At 42.5% G+C, this 26274-nt stretch overlaps 1 protein-coding gene across 21 annotated transcripts in view; it reads left to right on the top strand.

The window, feature by feature from the left end:
- CELF4 (CUGBP Elav-like family member 4) overlaps positions 1-26274 on the top strand; it is a 749745-nt gene that overhangs the window by 675967 nt on the left and 47504 nt on the right. For 20 of the 21 annotated variants that reach the window (XM_062610323.1, XM_062610325.1, XM_062610329.1 and 17 more), the window contains one exon: positions 5811-5977. In XM_062610323.1, the coding sequence (XP_062466307.1) occupies positions 5811-5938 (128 nt within the window). In that variant the 3' untranslated portion in view covers positions 5939-5977. Of the gene's footprint in view, positions 1-5810; positions 5978-25995; positions 26084-26274 lie in introns of all 21 variants that reach the window. The other variant, XR_009963147.1, reaches the window with a different exon arrangement.

The raw sequence follows: 26274 nt of genomic DNA, 5'->3' as shown, positions 1-26274 counted from the left end.
GTTCTGGGTAGCAGCACTTGGAATGCAAGGGAAGCAGGAGTCATGGACTTCTGTGCTAGCACCCAGCCCTTGTGAATGACATTTCTTCTCTTTTGTCACACGGGAATTTGCCTTCCACAGGCTGACAGGAAGATCCCTGCTTTTCTGTTATTTCCCTCTAGTGAAATGAACGTGGGTTGAATGACAAGAGGGAAAAATTCAGAATAAGACCTTCTCCTTAGTGACTTTGATAACTGGAGGAACAAGAAGTGCCAAGAAAGATCCCTCTTAGCAGTCAGGCAAATACACTGACAGAATCAGAATATATATCTCTGGCCTGAAAAAAAAGCTAGTAGGCACTGATTTGTTTCTATTGCAGTCTCTTTCAAAGTGCTTCTCTGAGGTGGCAGTATGTGCAACAAGTATCTGGAACATGTATGCAGCAAGAATCTGGAACATGAATCAAAAAACTCTTCTGAGTTTTAAAACAAGTAAAATGCTTCTTTGAGCACCCTCTTTTCCTTTCCGTTGCCTGAGACCAGCCTAGCTACATGAGTGGACCTGCTGTAGGACCATCTGCCCCTCAGTTCAGGACTCTGGATCAAAAGCTTGCATCTGGACCTTCCATCCACTGTGTCTTGACTTTTGGTTTAGGGAATGCTCAATGTAGTTACCAATCTTTGGGCTTCATCCAGAGGAAAGCTTCTGCTGAAGAGAGGCAACATGTTATTCTAACCTGGTAGCAGATCATCAAAAGGCTGTTTCTCACATTAATCGCTAATTCTCCTTGCTGCATGCAAAAAGAAACAGCAAACTCAGAAAGACCGATTAAGGATCCATGGGAACTTAATGATGTGCTCATTCAGGACTGCACTTAGCACACAAACTAATTCATGGCCATGCAGGGACACTACTTACTGTGAATGGAAAGTTTACAATTGCAAAACAGTCTTCAAATTCACTCTGAGATAGATTGCTAATTCCTTCCTTTATCATCTCAGCTGATTAAAAACAGAAAAACAGCCCTTGAGTAATATCAGTTACCTAGTTACACTTTACTTGGGTTCTATAAACCCATTGTTGATCATGCTGATGTCATGAGAAGGGCCTGCATGCTCCGTGACCAAGACTTCCTGTGGAAGAAATGGGGTGAAAACACCCTCCAAGATGCTACCCCAGTTTCTGCTCACTAATTATTTACACAGCCATGCAGGAAAAGGACAAGCCAGGAGATGTCATGGACTCCAACATCAGTAGCTTCCTGAAATACGCTTTGCAGAATCAGGAAGATCAGATACCCAGAGCTGCAGTCCTAGCAGATTTCTTCATTCTTTGCTGCTCTGATAAATCATTTATTAGAACAGCCTTTTTACATAATCCCGGGGTGGAGAGAGAAAAAAAAACAACATCCCCCCCCCATAAAATAGATTTATCACAAAATCCTGTCCTCCTACCAACCATCTTCAGACCAGAACATATATTTCTCTGATTATTAATTAATTGATGCACAGGAACAGTTTCAAGCTTTTTAACCTCTCCCTTTCTCTTTGTCCTTCAAGAGGTAGATAAAAATGCAGAGGCGGTGTTCAAAACGCAGATAATTTCTTGAGTAACTGTAGTACTATCAACATGCTTTGAGCCTTATACTCATGGACTCAAACGTTAAAAGCATTCAGAAAGAAAGTATTTAAGCTATTTTCCCACTACTTACATTCTGTTCCTTGCCATACATGTTTAAACCTGCACAGCACCATTAACATTGCTGATTTGACATGGAGAAACAAAGATGATTAACAGCCAATACTGCATATCACAACAAAGACATACAATATACCAGTAGGTATTTGACCTGTAAAGAGAAAGGAATACGATATTGCCAGCACAGCTTGTCTGTCTGCCTATCTGCTTATCCCTTAGTACTTTGACATCCCAACTCTCAGAACAAGGCATAGGTTTTCTTCTTTTTGGAGTCCATCCAAATACCTTTGATAATACGAAATACAGCTACACATAAATAACAGGAAAAGGGGGAGAGGCAAATGTACCAACAACATCTGAGCATGTCAAGCCTCTTGAAACTAAAATGATGAAATGAAGACACAGGAATGAGCTGCTCTGTCCCTAGGATGTGCTCACAAGAAAGATGTACAATCATTGCCATTTGCCCTCTCACCCCAGCCCCCCAAACCTCAGCAGCTAGCCAGTGGGGATTTTTATATTATAGCAGTGGATATCAGGACAACTATGGAGAAAAAAAATAACAATCCATATGTAGTCCTAATCCGTAGGTAACTAATACCAATAATATCAGAGTACAACTCCCAGCTTCATTACCTGGTCCAAATGAAATATAGTGAGCAAATGCACTTTTGATCTCTCTTATTAGCCCCATTTGTTAAAATGCTGTATTATTTACAGCTTTGCACAGTGTAAGGAAACGGCCTTAGAATTCCGTCTTGAAAGCAAAGTGATGGTAAAAACTAGTTTAGCTTTGTGAGCTTATATAAAGGGAAAGGTCTTGCAAAGATGCAACTGTACTAGCATCCCAGCACCAGGGCTCATGACGCAACTGATTGTCCAGTCTTGGCAAAAGTGGATTTTTATCATACTTGGCAGCATTTCTGGTGGGGTTTGCGTGCATTAGGAGTTTGATTCAGCAATTAACATCGTTTTGAGGACTGACTTACCTAGGCATTAGTCAGTTAACAGCATATTACTACCTTGAGACATCACTCCCAACTACAGAAACAAGTCCCACAATAGATTTAAGCTAAATGCCAGTTTTCATTGCAGTCAACACTGGTCCCTGCTACACAGCCAATGGAATTTGGTTCATCTAGGCACATCTAGGAGTGTTCTGAAAAAAAGGAAGAAATCATAGAACCATAGAATCAAGTAGGTTGGAAAAGACCTTTCAGATCATCGCATCCAAATATTACCCCAGTACTGCCACTGTCTTCTTCCTTGTACATGCATAAAAGGTGAGCTGGTAGGAAAAGTCTGGATTCACTTTGTCTTTTAAAATGTGTTATGACATTTAATAAATGTCATTCACTATTTCAGAATATTTCAGAGAGGATGCATCATGAAACCTAGAGCAGCTGCTCAGCTACTTCATATCCTGTACTCCACTGAGTAGAGGCTAGACCTATGCTCACTATTTTAGGATCCCAAGGTGACTTGCTCACAAATGGAAGCATGTGTAGACACATTCTATATCTGCACATTCAGTCAGTAGGAGGTGCCTTGCAACAGGACCTGTAGAAATCAAAAAGTAGAAATCAAAGTTCCCAGGCAAGCTAGGTTCCCTATAGACATGTTATAAACTGCAGCCAACTCGGCTTTGATATTTGATAGCTGTGTATATATTAGTAAAGTAAACATACCTGGCACTTTCCCCTAGCACTGGGGCCAGCTGGCACTGAATGGCCCACACCCAAACTATTAAATTCTCTCACTTTTCAGAATATCATGGCCACATCCAAGCTAAGTACTGAAAGCAGTCTCTGTTCTGTGCTAATAGTCAGACTTTGTCCAGGAATTGTTTATAGTTAAGCACAAGCCAAAACTATGGCAAGGACCTTTTTAAAATTTCAGTCATACAGATGGTTTGTTTCCAGTTTATCTGAACTTCCCTGGCACAGTTTTAGTTTACTTTTATAGATGTATCTGGTAGGTCTTGGACAGGAGTATTAGCAATCCAGAGGTGTTTTTAAAAAGAACTGGTTTTCACAACATCCTATATTGAGAGATGTGGGGTAGCTAGACAGCAAATTTCAATTTTAAATTCAAGTAAAACATTTACAAGGATGCTTCCAGCAGTATTTAAAGACTGAATCAACTCAAGTGAAATCAGGAGGTGTTTAGTTTATTCCTTTGCTGAGATCAAGTCATAGGACCTTGTTGACTAATAGATTATTCAGCTAGTCAGTTGTACACTGGGAACATTACCAGGTGCTTACTGGCTAAAAAGTGATTGCAAAAGCAGATCCATTGCCATTGAATAATACTACAGCTCATTACTCACAATAACTCTCCAGTTTTCTGTCTGGAGATTGATGACTGCTGCTAGGATTGAGCAACACTTTTGCTCACGTCTTCAATCTGCAGTGCTGTTGGTACCTCCTCATCCAGGTGGCTGGCAGGAAAGCTGCATGGACAGCCAATTACTTGGAGCCTTGGCTTCATGGAGAGGACAAAGAGGGATGCCTGTTTATTCCATGGGCCTCCTTTTTAAAGCCACATTTGCCATACTCAGTGAAACTCTTTGTCTCACTTTGAGGCTAGGACCATAAGTTTTATGATTTCTCATAAACTTATGCTATTAGACAAAGCAAGGAGTACAGCTTTAATGCAAGAGTGAGAGGTGTCTTTTGCAAATGGAAGCTACCCCGTGTCATCTGTGAGACTAGGAGGAACTAGACCATGGAGGAGGTGCTGGAGGAGGTGCTGCTGAATGCATTTGCAGTACAGCCCAAGGCTGTAAGCCATGCCCGGTTGTCTGGAGCAGGTGTATACCTGGCAGCAAATGCTCAGCATTAGTTTTGTGAAGGGCTCTCAAACTGTCTCTTCATTTCAGCCTGTCTATTGAGACACACTGGGTTCCTAGGGTTGATTTGTGCCACCAGAGCTTTGTAGGGGTGGGAAAACAGATGGCTTTGTCTGGAGCACAGGCTGGTCTAGGCTAGTCTTACCGGGGTTTGTGCTCAGAAATACTGTTGGCACACAGGGACATCTCTGGCAATGGTAGAAGAGGCAATTCTTATGCAATGCGATACCTCCCTGCCTCACTGATATCTCAGACCCATGGTCATTCCGTCTAAAGTTATACACTGTCTGGCTAAATAAGGCCTTTTTCTGGAGCTAACATCGAGGACCAAAAAAAAAAAAAAATAGAAAAACAAAACAAACAAAAAAGGAACAAACCAAACACCCTTCCCAAAGCTGCATGGATTGGATGTATTGCATCCTGTGTGGTCCTGACCTATCTTGGGTCTCCTGATCTCCAGAGAGCAAGACTTCTATTGAGACAAAAAATGTCATTTCAGGTGGCCTGCAGGTACAATATTCAGTCACTATATGTTTCTACTGCTGGGTACACTCCACGGCTGATTGGATGGTTTGCTGGCAGGATATGAAACTACTTATGGAAACCATGTTAGGAAAGCAGCAGTGTTCATCTTTCTCAACTGCAGAGTCAACATAAAGTCTGCAGAAATTGCCAGTTAATAAAGCTCCTCATATTGCTTAAGTGGCCAACAATCAAACTATTCGTGCCAATGAACACCATAATGGAGAACTTATTAAATTCACATTTTACTTATATTGCCATAATAAAGATGTAGCAGTAGGTGTATCAGGTTCCCCTCATAGTGAGTATTGGAAGGCAAAGGAAAGATTATGCTGGTGAGTGAAGGAGGGTATAGAGATTTACCCCAGTCATGATGGAGGTAAAAAGAACAAGACAGAGCTCTTTGAGACCATGCATCATATCCGCTGACACCCCAGCACAAATGTGACCCAAATCTTGTGTGTTCTGGTGCTGTGACGCCAACATTTGGATCCTTGTGCTTCACATAATCTTGTGTCCAAACTGGCGCTCAGACCAGCACTATGTCCTGGGACCCTGATCTGTAACAACCCCTCCTACCTTTTGTCCCCCATTGGCAACCATCCTCTCCTCACTCTCCTGCCCACCCTCCTCCCTGCTTAATCCCTCCCTCCCACCACCCTCACCCCTTCCCCATGTTCATTCTCAGTGGTCGTTGCATGTACTTGCCTTGGCTCCCTTCAGATCATTAAGCCCCCTGCCTTGCCTCATGTTTCAACAGGTTTTGTGAGTTTTGACAATCCTGCCAGTGCCCAAGCTGCTATCCAGGCCATGAATGGCTTCCAAATTGGCATGAAGAGGCTGAAGGTGCAGCTGAAGAGGCCAAAGGATGCTAACCGTCCCTACTGAAGAATTGTGGGAACAACTGGATACAAAGCACTAGCACAGGTAACTGCATGGGGAAGAGGTGTCAGCTATGGTTGTAGCCTCTCTTTGTGTTGTAGACCCTCAAAAAACCCTGTGACTCTCTAGCTTCTACCTTTTCCACTTAGGCCTCTGGCTAGAGCCACACTCCACAAATACGCATGCACACATAAACCAGGAACGATTTGTGCGTGCGCCTCTTTAGAGAAAGAGGTGGAAGGATGCTTAACAAGGGATGAGCCAAGTTCCCCAACCCAAGGGCATCCTACATCTCTAGAAAGTCTTCTTGGTCACTAGAGGAGAGCCAGAAGCTGTCTTGATTCCACTCGCTCAGCCAAAGACAGCATTTCTGGTGGCTGAAGAAAATCTGCAATTAAGAGATGGGACTGAGCTGCAGTTTAATCCCAGGTGACTGGTCTGGGACAGTGTCTGTCTCAACAGCTCTGTGTTGCAAACGTTTCAAAGCATTCCTCATTCTTCATGCGGTATAGTCTGTATCCAATTTCATCCCAGCATAATAACTTTATGTAAATATGTCTCCCTGACAACTAAATAACCCCTGATTTCTTTCTTCCCAAGACCAAGAAATAAATAGAAGGATCCATGCTCACTTGTTCCTCAGTTAACGTTAACTTTGGTGTCTAGATGAAACCCAAGCAAAGGCAAGGAAGATTTGCTTGAGTGAGGACCTAGACAAATCTGAACAAGGGTCTTATTGTTAGACTCATACTTTGTATTATTGGAAAGGAGCCAGCTTGATGCTCCAAGGGAACTTCTAATACATTTAACGGTGTCAAAAATATCAGAAGCAGCAGCTTGTCATGTTGGAATCCCAAAAATAAAAATGGAGATGTTTCCAAAGTGGAAATGTTTTCCATTACTGGCTGGATTTTCCATTAGAAAGTTATTTGAGAAACAGAAATATGAAATTGCGTGTTTTTGTTACAGAGACAGGAATTCTCCCTGTTGTTAAAACTGTCTATACTAGAGATTTCACAATAAACCCAAGCACCCAGGGTGACTGTAAACTCCAACAAGCAGTTTGTACTCCCAAATCAGTGACAGCGATATGGGTTAGGTGACATTCCTAGGCCATTAGAGCTGTAATGACTAAGATTCAGTGATTTTGATTCAGAACATTTTTGACCCATCTAAGGTGTAGGCAGGAAATCCCTATCTTCAGACTTCCAAAAGAACTATGAAGTGCTTTAAGTTTTCACTGATATCTCCAGTGTCTTTCTAAAATGTACTGTTTCAGCCTTCAGAGCAGTACCCTTTCCACTGAGAATTAAAGAATGGTATGAAAATGTGTTTGAAAAACTGCTGTCTTGAAAGCAACATGAAGAAACCTTTTAATAAACATATTAGATGCACATGCAACATACAGCTTCTATAGTTCAGACTCTCCTTTATATGTGACTATATGACGATAACTATCAATGCATTTTCCCTCTTCAAATACCACTTTTCCTTGTTCATGACAAGGCCTTTTGGAAGCTTGAAACCAAAATATGTTTCTATATCCAAATGCTTTTTGCTTCATCACACTGGCTTTTTATTGCAGGTTTTGCTGGGGGAGAGTGGGAAATGCATGCATGCAATTTTGTTACAGCAGGGACTGTCTTTGTTGGGGAGATTTTCAATGACACAAGCAAAGAGATCAAGGAACAGAAGTGCCTCCCTAGTCTGGTGCCAAGCAATAATGTTATAGCATAGCATAGCTGTAATCACTGAAAATACGCTTATTTCTTATGGTCATGTAAGAAACTGCAGAGCTGTAGACTCGTGTGTTGTTAAAGATTCACTGGTATGAGTCTACAGTGTTTTCATTATCATGGATCATTATGAAGTGCTCCGTTTCTAGCTTTTCATGATCAGGCTGCTGTTGAGGTCTCAGGTTGTCTCATATAAGATGACTCAGTAGTAGAAATAAAATTTGTGTTTGGGTGTTGGGTTTTGTTTTATTTTTTTCATTAGTAAATGATAAAAAAAAGGAATCAGCTGGTAAAATGGCAGTAAAATTCCATATCTCTCTTTGCGCATTTGATTTCTTTGCTTCTGCAAAGCAGGACAACAGTCTCCAGTTGTTGCCTCTTAGATAGGAAGTCCTTTTGGTTTTCTGGATTTTACTTGGATTTTAGTAATTTTCTGTCCAGCAGCACCAGTTAAGTTGTTACCACCAGATCACTCACATCTTCTGCTTATAGGAGCCCTTATTAGAGGTACAGTTCCTATGGAAATGGAATAAATGCAGATCACAGGTCTTTCTTCTCTTGTAGACTCCCACCTTAGTCAGCCCATTGCAGGAGCTTGGCTCAGCACAGTATTATTGTAGCCCCATGGCTGGTCTGATGTGCAACTTCCAGTCAGCCTCCAAAATACTACTAGAAGTCTGACTTGCCCACTCAATGTCATTAATGCAACAAGAAGTCTCCTAAAAACACTAGGACAGAAGGCAGCTATCCCATGGGTTCAGAACAGATAGCTATTGCAAAGCTTGGAGCAGGCAGCTCCCTTATCTGGCAGAAATACAATAAATCCTGTATGGTTTTTATCTAGTTTTACTTTGGTCACAGCTTTTCAGGGTCCTTAATTCCAATTTGAAGCATGCACATAACCATATTGACATCAGGGCAATTACTCATGTGTTTCAAGAGGATGCTCAAGAAACTTTTCAATTGTGATTTTTCTAAGGAAGAGCTTTGTTTTATTGAATTTCTTTCAAAAAAAAAAGAAGATGCCAATAAAAAAAAACAAGAAGTACCCAGTCTGATGTAATCCACCAGAATATTATTTCCTAACCAAGAAAGATCTTCACTCAATTTTTATTCTGGATGCACTTTTTTTTAAAACTTATAAATCTCCCTTTTCGGACATAAGCAGTCTTGGCCACAGTGATTTGAAGTCCTTTGTTTTCATTGCAAGTGCTGTCAAACATTTAAAGGGTCTCTGTGATGTGCCAAGAGGCATGTGTGAGCCCTCTGCATGGCCAGCACCACGGAGGACTACTAGGATAGGCAGAAAGATGAGTTCCTCCGATCCTCGCCATGGGAGCAGCAGTGATCCAAGTGATTCCAGCCCCCCCCACTGGGTCTTGAAGCAATTTCCCCAGCGCCACATCCATGATAAGTCAGTAGGAGCTATGATAGGACAATATTGCCTAGAAAGCCCCGTAACTCTTCTAGTGTTAAGGACTTCACAGAGCACCACAGAAGCATCTAGCTGATAGATCAATAAAAGACATTGCACAGAAGAGCAGAAAATATCCTGACCATTCCCCTTCTGCGGCTACACTGCAGTGACTGATCATTAGCAAAGTGTTACTTACGACCTCAGATAGATACTTAGCTGCTGAGCTTCATTTGAAGCTGAAGATGGAGAGAAATTTCTTTGGGATTAACCTGGAGCACCGATTGGCATGAAACAGTGAGACAAAGTGAGTGTGAGTGAAGAAAACTGAGTGAGGCAAAAGTGAAGCAGAAGAGTGCAAAAATTATCAAGAGTAATATATTTTTTTTAGCTGTGCTTCTACGAGTAGTGCCAAAACATCAAAAGAATGCATTTTTCAGGCAACCTGCTTCTCTACAATGCCGGGGGAAATAACAGGCCAAAGCTCAAATGCAAAACCCCAATCTTCCCATCCTCCTTCACAGCTTCCTGAACATGAGCTTATGTGTGGGTTATTGTAGATGGTGTGAGATGCTCGTCTCATCAGCTAGCTGGAATAGGTGATGTTTTCTTCCCAGAGGAAATGTTTGGTTTCTTTTCTTTTTACTGGAATGTATAGTTTACCAAACTGGAAAACTTTCCATTTCCCTTTTTCTGTGCTCTGATAAGAGAAAAGAATCAAACAACCTTGTTTTAAAGTAAGCAGATATGATCAGCCAAAATTAAAACAAACAAGAAAAATCCAAATGCCCATAAACAACAAGTTGTGAATGGAGAATTTCAGGTTGTTTTTTGTCATTTTAGATCAGTTCAATACAAAGCCTAGTGAAAGAGTATTTTTTACTGCATTTTTGGTTGCTTGTACCTCTCAGGTAGGCTTGTATTACTTCCAGTGAGAGGCTATTCTGCAGCTGCATTGATCTCACTGTTTTCTTTTAGGCTGTTTGTCTTAAGATTCACACTAAATATCCTTTATCAGGATCTAATACCATTTCTTGTAGTTATGCCTCCTACAGTCATGCTAACCAATTTCTCTTCCCCCTGTACAAATTATAGTCATTTCCCTCCTTTAGTCATCATTTAGATCATTTAGGACTTGCTTACATTATGGAAATCTGCACTAGTATAATTACATCAAAACAGTTATCCAGCACAAGCTTTAGTTATGAGTGAATAAAGTGAGAACAAAATCAGCACAGCTTCATTTGGGAAAGTCTGCTTAGGTACTGGAAAAACATCAACTCAGCCAATATTTTTTGCTTTTCTTTGGATTACTTTTGCTTTTAATTTCCATTGACAATTGTGATTAAATTTAACATCCTTCACTGTGTTTGTAGCCTAAACTTTGTGCTATTGTGCTCATACATGAAAGAATGGAAGTGAATGTTACTGGGGAAGGCTGAAACAGAACTACCGAAGGTGTTTGCAAAACTGACAAGGAAACTCTCTTCTTCTCTGGCTGATCATTTTTAACCTGTCTGCCCATTTAAATTATTAATAACTTTATTATAGTAAAATTCTCATGTCTGTTCTATAAAACACAGTTTCCATACCAGAGCATGCAAAATCCCATTTGCTAATTATTGTAGTTATTCTAAGATTGGCACACAATATAATGCACTGATGGAAAACGACAATAATTAATTACTGCATTTACTCCAAAATTACAATCAGTAATTACTGCTCTGAGACTGAATTCTATTCAGCAATATTTGGAACTTGTTCTTCCTCAAAGCAGGGCAGCTTTTCAGGAGTATTGCTGTGTTTGCATCTAAATGAGTCCATGTAGGTCACTAACGGATCCGCACTATTTGTCATGAGAGTGATAGAGCAGCACAATGCAATGCCATAACACTTTCCTTCACTTCAGAGCATGAATTCTTCATTAAAACCCATGTCCCCATTTTTTCAAAATGTTAGATAATGCAATTATTTCAGAGTTAAATAATAGATAAGAAGCAGTCTCTCATTTCTCATCCCACTGTGATGCTGTTGGTTCTAATGCTCTAAAGTAAACTCTCAGAGGCTTGTAAGAACTTCTCCCAATGACTCAGCCAGCAAAGAGCCTGCTGAGTTGTCCCTGCTGTGAAAAGACCATGAGCTTGGTATGGTTGTGCCACGTCTGAAGGCTTCCAACAGCAAAACCTCCAAAGCCCCAGGGTTGACTGGAGGGTGGCAGTGTTACATTCAGCCAATTGACCAACAAGATTACTATGGGATCTCATATGGGCTGTGTAACATAAATTACCAGAGAAGGTCAAATTTAAAGCCTCTCTGAGTTAAATTGTGTGAACTTTGGTTGTGTCAGTTAATGGGCAGCTGCAGTAACCTGAAAACAGTAGCCTTTGAAGGAACTTTTTTATTAGGTTCATCCAGCACAGAGATTTGCTGGGGCACTGCACGAGGGACTGCAACATGTAGAAAAGCTAGGAAATAAAATAAAAGAGGGTAGATTTTTTTAAGCAGCCATGATTTGAAATGAGAGCGAAGAAAAGGAAAAACACAAGAGACACCCAGAGCTAAAACATTTGTTCCAGCAGAAGCAAACATTTACCGAATGAATCCTCTGCTAAATAAAATAGGTAGAAAGAGAATTGGGGGGGGGGGGGGGGGGGAGGAAAGACCCACAGCATAAGAGGCTAGTGATAATTCTGGTTGAGATTTTAAAACAAGTGTGGTCATTTTCCTATAGGACCTTAGAATAAGAGCAGAGTCAGCAAAACCGTTTGATACTGGGACACTGGGGAGAGCAGTACACAAAAAGAGCAGAGAGGAAAGAAGCAAGTTATCAGTTTGCAAATGCAAGTACTTAGGGAGAGAGCAAAGGGCAAGTTGTTTGAAGCTCAGTGTATGAAACCATAAAGGTCTAGGACTTAGGACTTCAGGCAGGAGATGTTCTTCTTAAGACGACCCTATGCTTCATATGCTTGAAAGCTGGTAAATCTGTCTCTGGTGTCGTTAGTCAAAAGAAAACATCAGTGTCATGAGCATGCTTTTTTGTCCAAATAAAGATGATATGGATGGTATAGGCCAAAGGCAGGGCACAGCCCTCTGGCCCTAAGGAAAAGTGAATTAGCAGAGAAGGTTAATGCAGGAAACTGGAAACTCTCAATAAAGTTAACATTATAAGTTAGCTCCAACACATGGTTCACAGGACACAGGTCACTTGTGCATCATTGATCAGTAGGCTGAAAATTATCTGATCTTTTTGCCACTGACCTTTGAGAGCTGCTGCAGAACCATGAATTGAGGCTGTATGGGGTAGTGTTTGGCACTTACACTGTAGGTATAAAGAAAAGGGAGGCTAAAAAACTCCATGAAATTTGCTCTGCAGGGGAACACTGCTACAGGAGTTGGCAAGAATCTTAATAAGGGGTTGCAGAGTGCTCCATCACTGTGAGCACCTTAAAGTGATGTCCTTATAGTTTGGAAGGCATATACAATCAGCTGCACTAGAACACTGTTTCTCATTCCCACCGTTATACCCAGTAATACATCAAATGCAATAATTGCATATTTGAATAATTCATGGGTACGGTAACTTTGGCCAGATACAAGTGAATATCAAAACTCTGGTCTCTGAAGTGTTTGATTCAGCTGTAGCAGAGAATTGAAGGTTTACTGTGCAAACTCTGTTTCTCATGTGTCTTTCATCCTGCCCTGTGACTGCAGCTAGAGAAAGGCAGTTTTTATTTCAAATGGTTCATTTTTCCACTTAGCTGAGGTTCATCCAACATTTTTGAAATATTGGTAGAAGGCTGAGCTGGAGGAGAAAGGAGAACAGCAGTCAAGTCATTTCCCAACCAAGAAGCACACTAAATGATAACTCGGTGCTCTGCCTGGAAAGGTACTAACCACAGCCATGATCAGCCAAAGTTCTCAAGCAGCGTCAATCAGCTGCTCCTCTGAAGTCAGTGAAGTGACGCTGATTTATGGCAGCCAAGGATTCAGGCTCACTACTACTTATTCAACCCTAAATGTTCTCCTAGTAGAGATGTTTCAATTATTTGTGGTTCTGGAGGGAGACACAATTGTACCATTCTGGATCCTCTGGTCTTTTTAGAGCAGAGAGACTAAGGAATGAACATGCTTGTCTCCAAACACATCACTATGGCTTATTTTAAAAATCTCTTTATACAACAATGACTTAGAAGAAAATCTCTTGCATCCCTGGAAAGCTGTAGTTGCACACTCAAGTGATCCACTTTAAAAGATTTCTCCCATTACTGGGAGAGATATTCTCCCTTCTCGCCTCTCTTCAGATGTCCCCTTTTTCCTCCTAGGACAATCTAGGAGCTGGTTTGTCTGAAGCACACATTCTATGCAGAGCAGCATAACTAACAAACAGCCTCACAGCAACAAGATGTCTACTTTTAAGATTTCTGGCTATATGAGGCCAGTACTTGAAGCCCACAGATATCTTGTGGTTGATTTGGGTGGGGACCAGGGCCCTGCTTGTCAAGGCAGAGTCTTAAAAAGCAGGTTGTTGTAAAAGAAATAGGCTTTCATTACCTTCATTTCTAAGGATTTGGAAATGATTGGGCAATGAAACCCATGGGCTGTGCAGTCAGCTACAAATTAGTCTTTCCTGAATAAGATACCATTTTTTTTTCTCCTCTCTTGAAGCATCTCCACTCATCAGAAGAGGTTGCATCCCTTCTCCTGTGACATATGACCAGCAAATGTTTTCCATGCTCATGCTCCCTATTACCCTCTGTGCATTCTGCTTGCATGGCACACATCGCTCCATCATGACAGACTGGGCACTGAGAGAGGGAGCCAAGCAGGCAGCTCAACACTTGATTAGGAAACTGGGCTCTAACATGTCAGTTCTTGAGAGATTTAGTGCTTTCTGTAGGGGGGGGTAATATGAGTGTTTTCTGTCTTCTCCTCTTAGCTTACAAGGACATTACTTGGTACAAATTGTACAGACCTTGTTAGAGAAAATCCCATCAGGAATTCTTAAAGGTCTTTCTCCTGTTCCCCATGAGGACCAGTGTAATGCAATTTAGAGAAGGGTGTACACACCCTGATCAAGACTACAGGAATATCCCGCTCCTGGAGAAGCATTCCTAAACTTAACCTGAATGTGGGCCTTCTCAGTAGATGGCTTTGTTGAAGAGCATATTAAAGGGCTGTTAGTAAAGGCATTGGACTGGCATCATGGTTGGCTTTGGGGTCTTTTCTCTTTTAGCACAGCCAGACGTTCTGACTGGTTTCTGGCACTCACCAGTGATTCCTGGAAGTAACTCCAGGATGCTGCTGAGGATTAAAATGCAAATCATTTCTTCCTTCAGAAATGCTCTGAAACAAGTTGTCCTGAGGATCGCATTTAGCTGGAGAAGTGCCGGGCCTGTGTTTCACCTGGGAAAAAAAAAACAGGCTTTAACGGAGTGATGATGATTTGTGCCAGCTAAAGACTTGTTGTGGGATTTGGCCACTTACGTTCAGGGAGCAGAAATCTTCTGCTTTTTCTCTTCTGATCTCTCAAATTGCCTCTGTAATTTTTCCCCAAGTTATGTGTGCTCAGTGTGTTCTGTCGATGTGAGAAGTGGTAATGTCACTCTGCTAGGAGTTTTATGGTTCACAGAAGGTAGGATTTGTATTGAGACAGACAGATAGATGGATGTCTGGTGCCTGAACACAATGTATTACTGAGATTGACCCAAAATTTTTAACATTAAAATCCCAAACGATAGACTAAGGGTATCTCTGGGAGATTTCAGATGGATTTTGTCTCTTTCTTCTGATTAATATAAGCCTTTAGAAGTGTATCATCCCTGTCCCTTTGCCCAAATAATTGCAGAAGATCAGAGTAAAGAAGGATCATGAGCAGATAAGTAGTCTTCATTTTCTCAGGTGTCAATGTAAAAGGAGGTCAGACATGGCACACTGGGAAGAATACACTGTTAGGGGGTTCTGATTTGCATTCAGTTAAAGAACTGTTCACCATGAAAAAGAAAGCAGCAAATCCCGTGCATGGGGCAAACACAGGAAGGGTAGCGGTGATGCTCGTGTCCCACCGACAAGCCAGGCTGGGGGCCACACTGAGACCTGGGCTCTCTCAGTACATGAGGGGGAAAGGGAACGGAGCAGAAGTGCCAGCTGATGGGAGCGGTAGGGGCAGCACCTTGCCAGGCTGCCTGCAGAGCCTGGAGCTGCCTCCTAATGAACGGGAGCGGCTGGTCACAACTGGAGGCGAGCTGTTCCCCATTTGTTTGTGCTCCTCGGAGTGGCAGGGATCCGCTCTCCATCAGAATAATCCAATTAACAAAATGATTCATATTAGCAGGCACATCTGTCTGAGGCCAGAGCAGAACCCTGGTGTTAGTTTAATAAATGGTGTTCATTAAACTCAGCTGAAAATATAATCTGGAGAGACTGATGGGGTGAACAGAGCAAAGAATAAGCAAAAGAAGTTAGCAATTATCAGATGTCATTTGTTCTACTGTTACCACAGAATTGGGGCTTGTTTGCTGAAATCTTAATTTCATTTAGCTGAGGCAGAATCCATCAGAGAAGCTTATGCTGCAGCTATGATTCCTGTTTGTCAGACCTTGGCAGGGAATGGGGCATTTTTCTTTTCCTGTTTTCAATCAAACCGAGCATTGATGGAGCACAGAGCCCAGCAGAGAGCCCAAGGGCAGGAAAGATGGAGAGAGCACCCTTGCCTTTGCCATGGAAAGACCACTAAGTAAAGTTCCCTGTGCTGCAGTGCAGAGGATGTCGGTAGCACATTAGGACAAGGACACTTGACATTACCCGTGCAGCACCAATTGTAGATATTCTCAGATCCTCTGCCATTTTCCCTTCTCCCATACCAAGGGGATTTATAAACACTCCTCATTTGCCTTCAGGAGCATTTTACACTCTATGGGTGCCAGTGGAAAAGACTCTACAAAGGTTGAGATATTCTCGGTGGCCAGGACAGGGAAATTCCTAGCAGCCATGCTCTGGTGGCTGACCAAGATGGCTCAGCATCAACCTGTGGAGCACAGGGGAGGACACACAGACACTGAGGTGCTCCAGGCAGCTCACATGTTCAGAGTTCATCCATCAAGGTCCCAGCCACCTCTCTCAAGCACAACTCACACTCTGTTGCTTGGCATTAGTATTCCGGGCCATAAGTCTTCACATGAAACATTGAATCTAGAGAGCTTGCTCTTGGGAGGGGGAGCTGCCTTCCCCATTTCTCGTTGAGCAGAGACAAGCTTCTTGGGCCTGACTTACAGAAATTTATGGTCAGCACTTGAAGATTAGCTGGACAACCTGGGTTTTGTGAGCTGCTTTGGTGTTATTTAGTTTTAACTTCTCCCCGCAGGTATTCAAACGTTCTTTGGTGTACCCCAGAGGAAGGCAAGAAAGGCTTTTATACCTATAGACTTGCCAGGGCAGCGCTAAAGTCCCAGCCAGTCAGAAAAAATCGAAAGAATAATAGAGGAAAAGGGAAACCTTGACCTCATAAGCTTTCAGCGTTGATTAGTTTGTTGGTGTCAGGAACCTTTTCTTGTACAGGGCAGAATAGATGTGAAATTATTTCTTTTTCCCCCTTCTCCTTAATCTGCCTCCTCTACTCCCATGGGAAAGGAGGAGCCAGTACCTGCCTTCCTGGAGTTCTGCTTCAGAGGAAGCAAGTGAATGGACCTGCACACCAGCAGCGAGGGCTGGTTTGGTTTATTTCAGAGGCTCATCTTCTCAATGTGCCCTTTGGCAAGAGGCTGAATGCCTTCAATTTCCCTCGAAACTGTCTAAGAATCAATTACAGACATGAACTTCTCTGGAGATACTCAAAGGTTTATCTTGCTCTGGAGAGTGCAGGAGAGGGGGAGAGAGTTGCAGAGACTGGCAGCATCTTTCTGACATTTGCTATGGACCCCACCATCACTAGCAGGCTTCATTCACAGCTATGGAAGAGGGTGAGACTTGCACTCAATCCCACCTCTACCCCCTCACTCAGGTAAATCCCTAACCCTTAGGCACAGGAGGATCATAAAGGCTTAGGCTAACATGACCCTGTCCTTTGTAGGAGACCAGTGAGAAATTCACTGAATTAATTGCAGCACAGAAAACATCAACTGACATCTCACCAATGGCTTGGGTGAAATGAGCTCTTGGGTCTCACCTTGGTTCCTCCTAAACACGTCTCTATAACATGCATACCCTGACTGCTACTCAAGTTGGCAAGGGCATTTGAGACCTGAGGACTAGAAGAGGGAAGAGAGGTGAGAACCTGCTGCACCCGGGGGTAGCCTCTCTAGGCACATAGGCCATTGAAAGCTCTCACTGCCAAAGTCTATCCATAGCTGTCTTTCTTTGTCGTGTGGGTACTAAAAATATAAACAACACAAAATAAAACAACCCAAATTTACATTATATAGATCATAGTCTTAGAAATTATGAGGACAGGTACTAATCCTTTCTGCAGCTCTTTTGAGGTCTTTTGAGAAAATTGCAGGATCTCAAGTGACTACAGTATTTTCCTGACTCTCAAACCAATGAGACCATTAATATTAGCATTAAGAAGTGAAATTGTGGACATGAAACTAGAATATCACACACCCCTCTGCAGCTTAAGGTCATAGCCACACTTCAGCTTTTAGATCAGCTGTGGTTTTCACTTCCAGATGGTCAGTGTCTCCCCTACCACCTCACTTCTGTCAGCTGAACGGCTTCTGTGATAGCTTCCTGATGAGTTTAAAGTCAGCTAGACCAGCAGCAACCCACTGTATCAGCCATTTAAGGTGAAGAGATCGAATGGAATTAACACAGGTTACAAGGCAAAGCTCAGCGGCAGAGCTGAAGGGGTCCAGCCTTGGGGTTCATCCGTGTGTCATCAGCGAATGATGGCACATCCAGCCAGCACAGCTGCAAGCAAAAGGGGACAGGCTTCATAAGCACAGGCTGATGATGAATCAGAAACCCAGAGGACAGAGACTGATCAGACTCCACCGGATGCAAATGGAATTTGGGGTTTATTTTCAATACTTTTTTCAAAGCATATTGAAGTAATCTTATGAACTCACCATCATGGGAATGAAGGAATCAGCACATTGGTTTTCAGTGCTTTAAAAACAACAACAAAAAAAATTGTTTTGGTTTGGTTTTCTTTTTAAGTTCTCAGACAAAAAGTTTTGATTATTTTTACAGCAATCATAATGTTTGACTGATCACCTGCATTTTCCACCAAGAAAGGCTTTGAACAAAAATGTGATCTAGCTCTAAATTAGAACCATATAAATACCTCAGCTATAGCAGTGAAATGAGTCACATACATAAGTCACACACATAAGTGTTTTCAGAATCAAATTCTGAGATACTAAAATTTGCCATGAGCTGTGAATACTTCAGAGATGGAAACTGCTCCAACGACATGGAGGAATTCTTGTCATCTCTTTCTAAAACTCAGAAAGAGTTATCATCTCCTTAGCAAAAATATCTTCTTTCACAAACATCGTACAGAATGTAGCTTCAGGAAGGTGTTAGGCTTTTTTTTAACAAAAAAAAATTAATAACATTTAATAATTAATAGAACTGTGTAAGCTTATTAAGTCGTCCTGGGCTTTAAGCAATTTGAAATACTTGGGGCACTGATTTCTACCTTACTGCTCCTCACTGGAGGTACATTAGAGCTTTAGTGCAATTAAAATGAAGCAGGAAATATTTTTAGCTAATTGCACTGTGCACCTTGAAGGTAATTTGAAGCTGCAGGCAAAAAAAATAAAATATCAGAAGGAGTAATTGAGTGTTGCAAGCTGAGAGTATGTGTTCCTAGCTGCATTCTGATTTAGAGGGGTGTAGAGGGTAGGGGAGGTGCTGAACAGGCTTGGCAGAAAAAGTTTGAAATCTCACCCCTGGGGGATGGTCCCATTATAGAAGCAGACCCAGAAGTGCAAGGCTTCTCGTCAGAGATGATGCAAGGTGCACATACTGACATGCAGGGCAGCAATGCCTGTGGATGAGTATTTGATGTACTTGGGGAAGTCTTGCATGACAGTGGGGCACAAGGTGACCCCACCATTCCAGCTATGGGCAGGCCAGGTATCTCTTGTCTCCTTACCACTGTCTCTGGGAGTCACTGAGGACCCCTGCCAGGGTTTTCAGCTGGGAGAATTGGGGTCTTCTCTTTTCCTGGATGCAACCCCACAGAAGCACCACCCTAAAAACTCCTTCTGCTCCTGGTGAGCAATTACAGACCCAGTTCCTCATCCCCATCCTGGCAGACACCTGTGGGCTGCAATGTCTCAAGGTAGGCACTTGAGACCCAGGTAGGCTGTATCAGGCAGCCTATATGGAGGTCACTGGCGGCATAACTCTACTTGATGAAATCCATATGATGGGCTTCATTAGCAATCTTGAGATCATCCTGGGAGGTGCTGTTGTCTGGTGGGGAAAAGGAAGGGGGGAATGGGTATAGTATCTCTATCTAACTCTCAGCAATAAGAACAGGAGAGTGAAGCATTGGATTCATCAGCATTTTGATAAGCTCGAGTCAATCTACAAGGGGAAAAAAGCAGAATCAGAGGATAGTCGGCACAGAAGCTCACTTACAGCTCCCCAATTAGATTTGGTTCTCAACCATGTACATTTTTTTAATTAAACTGTTTGTACAATGCTCAGGAGATAGCAAACGCCTTGAGGCCCCCTTGTAATAAAGAACCTTTCATTATGTGCGGAAAGGTAGCTACTACCAAGCTTAATTTCTTCTCCCACCTAATGTTCACCAGCAGCAAAAACAGGAGCAAGTGCTCTGTATGAGGCAGGGCAAATGCTCCTTGGGGCATAAGACCCACCAAGCTGGCCATCCGGAGTGAAACAAGCTACAGGCTTTGCTGGAAAAGTAGCTACATAACATACATTTGAACTTTATCATCACTGCTTCCCAAAATGACCTGAGTTTATTGCACTGGACTTTGCCTGCAAAGTCCTTGGTTGGTAAAACACAGCTGAGAGAGAAATAGGAGGCCATAGGTATGTTTGCATGACCAAGTAAATCCTGGATATTGCTGAGGAAGGCGACTGGGGCTGTGAATGCTCAGCCCTTTTTTCCATTGCTCCCTATGGCAACCCCAGTTCTAGGCAGACTGGAGCTCCCTCCTGCACCAGCCCACCCTGCATCCTGGCTCTGTCCTATTGCAGCACAGCTCTTCCTCCCAACACACATCTCTTTTGGGCTGTCTCCACGACCTGTAATCCCCATCACACTCTTGCCACCATCAGGGAAGGGGTGAGAAAAAGCAACACCACGAAGGGAGCCAGAGACATTATCTGACTGTCCAGGCTGGCTTCTCCATGAGTGGCTGCTCCACTGTGGTGCTTTTTCATCTGCTGCTTGAGACTAATGGCTCTAGAAAAACAGATAAATCAGAGATGACGTAGTTTTTGCCGCTTGACACTTTTTCATCAAAATGGCTGGGGGAGGGGAGGGTGACCAAAAAAGTGACATTTTGACCAAACCGGATGTTTCTGCAGCAAATTTACATTCTAGCAGATTAAAAAAAAAAAAAAAAATGCCAACAGCAGAAAAAATAAAACTGTCTTGATTAAAAATGTTGGCCTTCAAAAACACTAAATTCCTGTTAGAAATTGACTGGGTTTCAGACTGATTAAAAAAAGACAAAAATTAATCCGTTCCTCTGGCCGTCTCCCCCACCCCAGATTTGTTTTGGGTTTTAACTTAAATATTCACAGGAAAGAAAGCCAAAATAATGACAATTTTCCCCAGGAAAATAATTATCATTTTTCAACTAGCTCTTAATGTAACATAGTTAAATGAGAACAATCCTAGTAACAACACTGCACAGCAAGTAAGTCATATGATTATTTGAAGAAAGGGCATTGCGATTTAAGAGCTAGTTTTTATCATCACCTTTAATATATAAAAGCGAAAAATGAGACAGGGTCACCAAGCATCCTAAAGCAACACCCCAGAAAACATTAGCATTTGAAATGCTGGACTCCCATCTCCCTGTTAGATCACAATAGCTTCTCTGTCTGTACATGTTTAATTGTCTCTGTTAATATGTATGTATAGTACCTCTGTATGTATACATATGTATGATATGTATGTGTGCATATTCATGTATATAAAGATTCATATATACAATCTGTCTCTTCTTTAACCTTCGGATGTTAGAACTGAATCATCCAACAAAAACATTCTTTTTTTTTTTTTTTCCCTAAAAATAGCATCCCAAGAGTTCAGGTAAATGTATTGATTATGAGCAGCCCTCATTTAATCCTAGCATGGATGCAAAGTCCCCTTCACTACACTGTTCTTCCCACTCTAAGGCATTTGGGCTCCTGATCTTGGACTCCCCATGGCAGCCTTTGCAGTGGTTGCCACAGGGATGGAGCCTGTTTTGGAGGGCACTGCCTCTTTCCTCCACCTCTGCCTAGCAGTCAGTCAGGAACCAGTGAAGGGGTCATGGGTGCAGATTGGTATCAGGGTATGGTGAAGAGGAGAGTTGAGTCAGAGGGAAAGCAGAACAGTGCAGCATTGGAAGAAAGTTGGTGCAGAGGCATAAAACAGAGAGAGAAATTGCTATAGAAACAAGGAAAAGGCAAGGGAGAAAAACACTGGTTGGAATTTTAATAATATTGATCAGCCTCAGATGCGATAGCTGTAAAGATCTGTCACCTGCAGGGAAAACATCTCCACAGCCTGGCTATAGGTGTACTTGGGCACAGACTCCAGCAGATGGAAGGATAGGATCCTGACTGCAGGTTTGGATGGGCTTGCAAACACACATGCACATGTGTATGTGTGTAAACAGAGCATAAAGGTAAAGATGTCTACAAATGTGGCAGGCACATGAGCAATGTTCAGCGCAGGAAAAGAGCACAGGAGGTTGCTGGTTTGGTACTGGAAAAAGTGGTAGCCTTTGAGCTTCTTCAGAGGGAGAAGAAACTCCTTTCCTCCAAGACAGCACATTAAAAGGGATAGAGAAGATGATCCATGGAGACTTCACTAGGAAGGACTAGGGGGAAAGGCACAGTAATAGGAAGAGAAGTAGGAGGTAGTAGATTTCTGTGGTGGAAGAAGTTCAACATGGTAGCCGACCATGATGAAGGCAGTGTTGGACCAATTCTGTGGTCCTGCAAAGACAAAGAGCAATCCTGCAGCTGTAACTGGTTGTACCTGCAAGCTTAGCAGAGGCATTCATATCATGACAGCAGGTAGATATTACCTGAGAGGTGTGTGCAAGATGCTACATACACATAGTAGTCCCTATGCTATATGGTGAAGGTCACAGAGCACAGGAGCTGTGTACTTCCAAAGGAGATCATCTGCACTTTCTTAGGTCATAAAGCTTTTAGGGAAAACCTGACCACTTGCTTTCGAAAGTTCGTTGTACATATGGACACAAATCTTGGTCCATGTAACAGCTTGACTTTGCCACACTAACAAGAATAGCCATCCCTCTGACATTGAAGCTGGGCAGTAATTTGCTCAGATGGAGATACCTGCATCTTGAATTCATTAGGACTTCAAGCCATGGTCTCAATATAAGGTTCAAGGGGAATAGTTTCAGGCTTCACTTATATGCTTCAGAGAAGAAGCTGGCTTGGAAGAGCTTTGGCATTTACCAGATGTATTTGGCTATGGTTTACTCCGTGGAACAACTTATTAATCAGTGTTACCTGCAGCAAAGATACTTTTCTTAATCTATCTTTGTGCACAAACCCTAACTGCTTGGGAAGTATGCTACTTCTTTACCTCTGAGGCACCACTTATGAACTAGGGTGTATATACTTGTCTTCATAACCTTAACACTTTTACCCACAAATTTACTTCAGCAATACCCAAAGGTTATATCTATTCCCAGAAAAGTGAATTGCTTTCCTTTAACAGATGAGTTTGGCTGGTGTTCAGCCACACAGATGCCTAACTTGCTGTTCAATTTCAGGCCACTGATGAAGCAGTCCTCATAAAATAGGTATCTAACTCCTCTGCCTAGTCAATGGAGAAATGCATTTGCCTCTGTAGCCTTCCAGAAGGAAAGTCTGTTTGCCCAAGTTTAAGGCCTCAAAAAGGGATTGTGCACTTGAAATCCTGTTTCATCTAACTCACTTAATCGACCTACATATATTGCTGTTTATTACAAACCTTGCCTAAACTCGGGTACACCAGCTGTGTGGGCAGGATATGTCCCCAGAGACCATAGTAGAGTCCTTCTCTCTACTGACTAGGTAGGTGCTGCAGAGCCATGTTTTCAAAGGACTGCTGCATTTGGCGCTTGAAATACAGACACAAGTGAGGCAGACAGGACGACCACATGTGGCTTTCATGTGAAACTACATTTTCTGTTTTTTTGTTGTTGTTGTTCTTTTAGCTTCAGCAAGTCCTAATCCTTCACCTCTACATATATGTTTGTGTGTATGTACATGTGTCACATCCACAGTGTCTGAGGGTGTGTGCAGAGGACCGGCAGAGGGATGATAGTAACTTCTCCAAAGCCAGTGGTGACTGGGTGACCAGCCTCGTCTTTCCAGCTCCACCCATAAGGGAAAATACTTTCCCCAGTCAAGATTATGTCAAAGAACCACTTCTCATCTTGGTAGTTGCCTGGGGCTTGCATACACCATTGCCAACGGTGCTGCTATGCCTGGCACTGCAGCCAGTACCATCACATATTCCAGTCCCAGACTGGAGATGTGTGCTGCTGCCACTTCCTAGGGGATAGAGCAGGAAATTATTTGTTCTGCCAGATATTTCCTATTCCTGCTGCCTCCTTGTTCTGTTTAGGGGAGCAAAGCCTGTTAGCACCTTTCCTTATAAATCCTAATCCATGTTCCTGGCATGTCCAAGGTAAGGAAAGAGACAGGTCTTGCTAGGAAGGCGCTGCCAGCTTTCCTTCCTCCCCCACGGGCTCTATTTCTTGTGGTATGACACAGCCAAAATCCCCTGAAGGATAAGAGGGATGCTACACAGGCCTTTTTCTCTTCCTCATGCACAGCCTGTACTTGAACAGCTGACATTATTTATCCTTGGGTACCCAGGAACACAAGTGACAACAGCTCTACCCTGGGCCATCCTCAGAAAGACAGTTTTCTCCCTCTTGTCTTGTGAAATAACTGTAGACCCAGTCCTTACATCTGCCTTGGGGTTTCCAGTCTTTTTCCTTCACTTAAACTCCACGAAGCTCAAGTTGACACCTAGAGCTCATCAAAGGGCAGGTCACTGGGGCTAGGCCATCAACAAGGAGTTGGCTCCAATGAAGACAGCAGCCAACTGTGGGAAAAGTTCAGAGCTGAAGCCGGTGCTCAGTGCTGGGGCTTAGTTCAGCATCACCTTTTGTCAGATGAGCACAACTGCAGTAGCCAGAAAGCATGTTTCATCTCAAAAAAATTATAGAAAGAATAAAAAATAGAAAGCCGGAGAAAGAATCTTCTCTAGCCAATGTGCATGACTTCAGGCTGAGAACTGCCAACAGGATTCTTGTAACACCCCACTGCAAGGAGAAATCTCAGTTGTGTGCAGTGACTTTTCAGAAATAGGCTGGGAGGAGAGGTATGAGCCCTGCCAAGGGGAGAGAAAGGCAATACCTGAAGAACAGGGTGAAGAGCTAGTGACTGAGACAAGTGTACCGTTGTGTGCAGTGATTTTTGGTATTTACTGAGGCAAAACTCACTGGGCCGTTAAAAGGATATTTTCCTTTGTAGGAAAGGAACAGGGTGTTTCTGGAGATTGTAGCAACCAGCCCATGGCACTTTCTTTTTACTTTTTATTGGTTTTCTTTCCTCTCCTCTCCTCTCCTCTCCTCTCCTCTCCTCTCCTCTCCTCTCCTCTCCTCTCCTCTCCTCTCCTCTCCTCTCTTCTCCTCTCCTCCTCTCTCTTCTCCGTTCCCTTCTTCTCTCTTTTCTTGTCTTCTTCTATCTCTTCTCTTCCACTTTCCCTTTCTCTCCCCCTCCCCCTCTTCCTCCCTCTTCCTCCTCCTTTTCCATTCTCTTCTTTTTTTCCATCATTTTTTAAATTCAGGCCAGAGCCAAACACCAAAGGAGTAAATGTTCTTCTTTTAATGGTGCTGATTTAGGGACCATCGTACCATCCAAGTCCTCCTACAAGTCTGCTTCCCACACCATACCAGCATTGCTGTGTTTCAAAGCGCGCCGTCCTGTGAACTGCTAAATGGACATGCAGCAACCAGCAGCAGTTGCTTTTCTTTTTCTTTTGTTTTATTTTAATTTTTATATTTATTTATTATTATTATTATTGTTATTATCAGTAGCCAAAGCAGCTCTTGGTCTATTACTCCCCCATTTAAAACTTGGGATGTAATCGAATTAGAGCGGTACCTGCTCCAGAGTCCATCCAAGGAAGTGGAAAGGCTCCTGGAGGAGTTTGGCTGGCTGTCCAGCAAAGCCCAGGATGCTGGGGGTGGTGTGGGAAAGGCTGGTGCTAACGAAAGCATTCTGGTTGCCAGCAAATGTATTTATTTTCCAGACGTTGCAAAACGATCTCTGTCTGCGCTCATTCATTCAGTGCATGCTCTCCTCAACAGCCGCTGCATAACTGTTCACTGTTGATCGTGTGTCTACATTTAAGCGTGTGTTTTATGTGTGTGTCTCTGGCTAGGCCTCCTCCATCCTTTTTTTTCCCTTTTCTTTCTTTTCTTCCTTTTTTTCTTTTCTTTCTGTTCAGTTAGCTTGGTTTGCTCTCTTTTTCTTTTTTTCATTTTCTATAGTTTAATGGCAAGTATTTCCATTAGATCTTTTTGACTAATGCTGTGTTTGTAACTTTTTTTTCAATTATTATTTTTATATATATCTTCTTTCCCCACCTTTCCCCTGTTCCACACTATATATAAATATATATATAAAAAAAATCTTTTCTTCTTTTGTCATTCAATCAAATTCCAACAAAACCAACCAAGAGCCAGTCAAATCCACCACAGTCTCGCGCTGAGCTAGGAAAAAAGTTCACGTAATGACATGAAAGTGGAGAATACAGTCCCCCAGGCCGTAAGTTCAAATCAACTCGAAGTTGAAAGTGTGACATGATGGCGTCATGTAACAAGCTAAGAATTGGTTGCATGACATGCCGTCAAGTTTCGTGCAGGTGCCGTGATTGAAGCATTTTTCTTGGATGTTGTATCAGTTGATGATTGGCCAGTCATGATCACATGTGCCTTTTTTGACTTTGTGCTGCCACA

Source organism: Pezoporus occidentalis, unplaced genomic scaffold, assembly GCF_034315485.1.
Source record: "Pezoporus occidentalis ecotype Australia unplaced genomic scaffold, CSIRO_AGI_Poc_V1 ctg146, whole genome shotgun sequence".
Taxonomy (NCBI): Eukaryota; Metazoa; Chordata; class Aves; order Psittaciformes; family Psittacidae; genus Pezoporus; species Pezoporus occidentalis.
The sequence above is the reverse complement of the archived record's forward strand: the minus strand, read 5'-3'. Positions and strand labels throughout refer to the sequence as shown.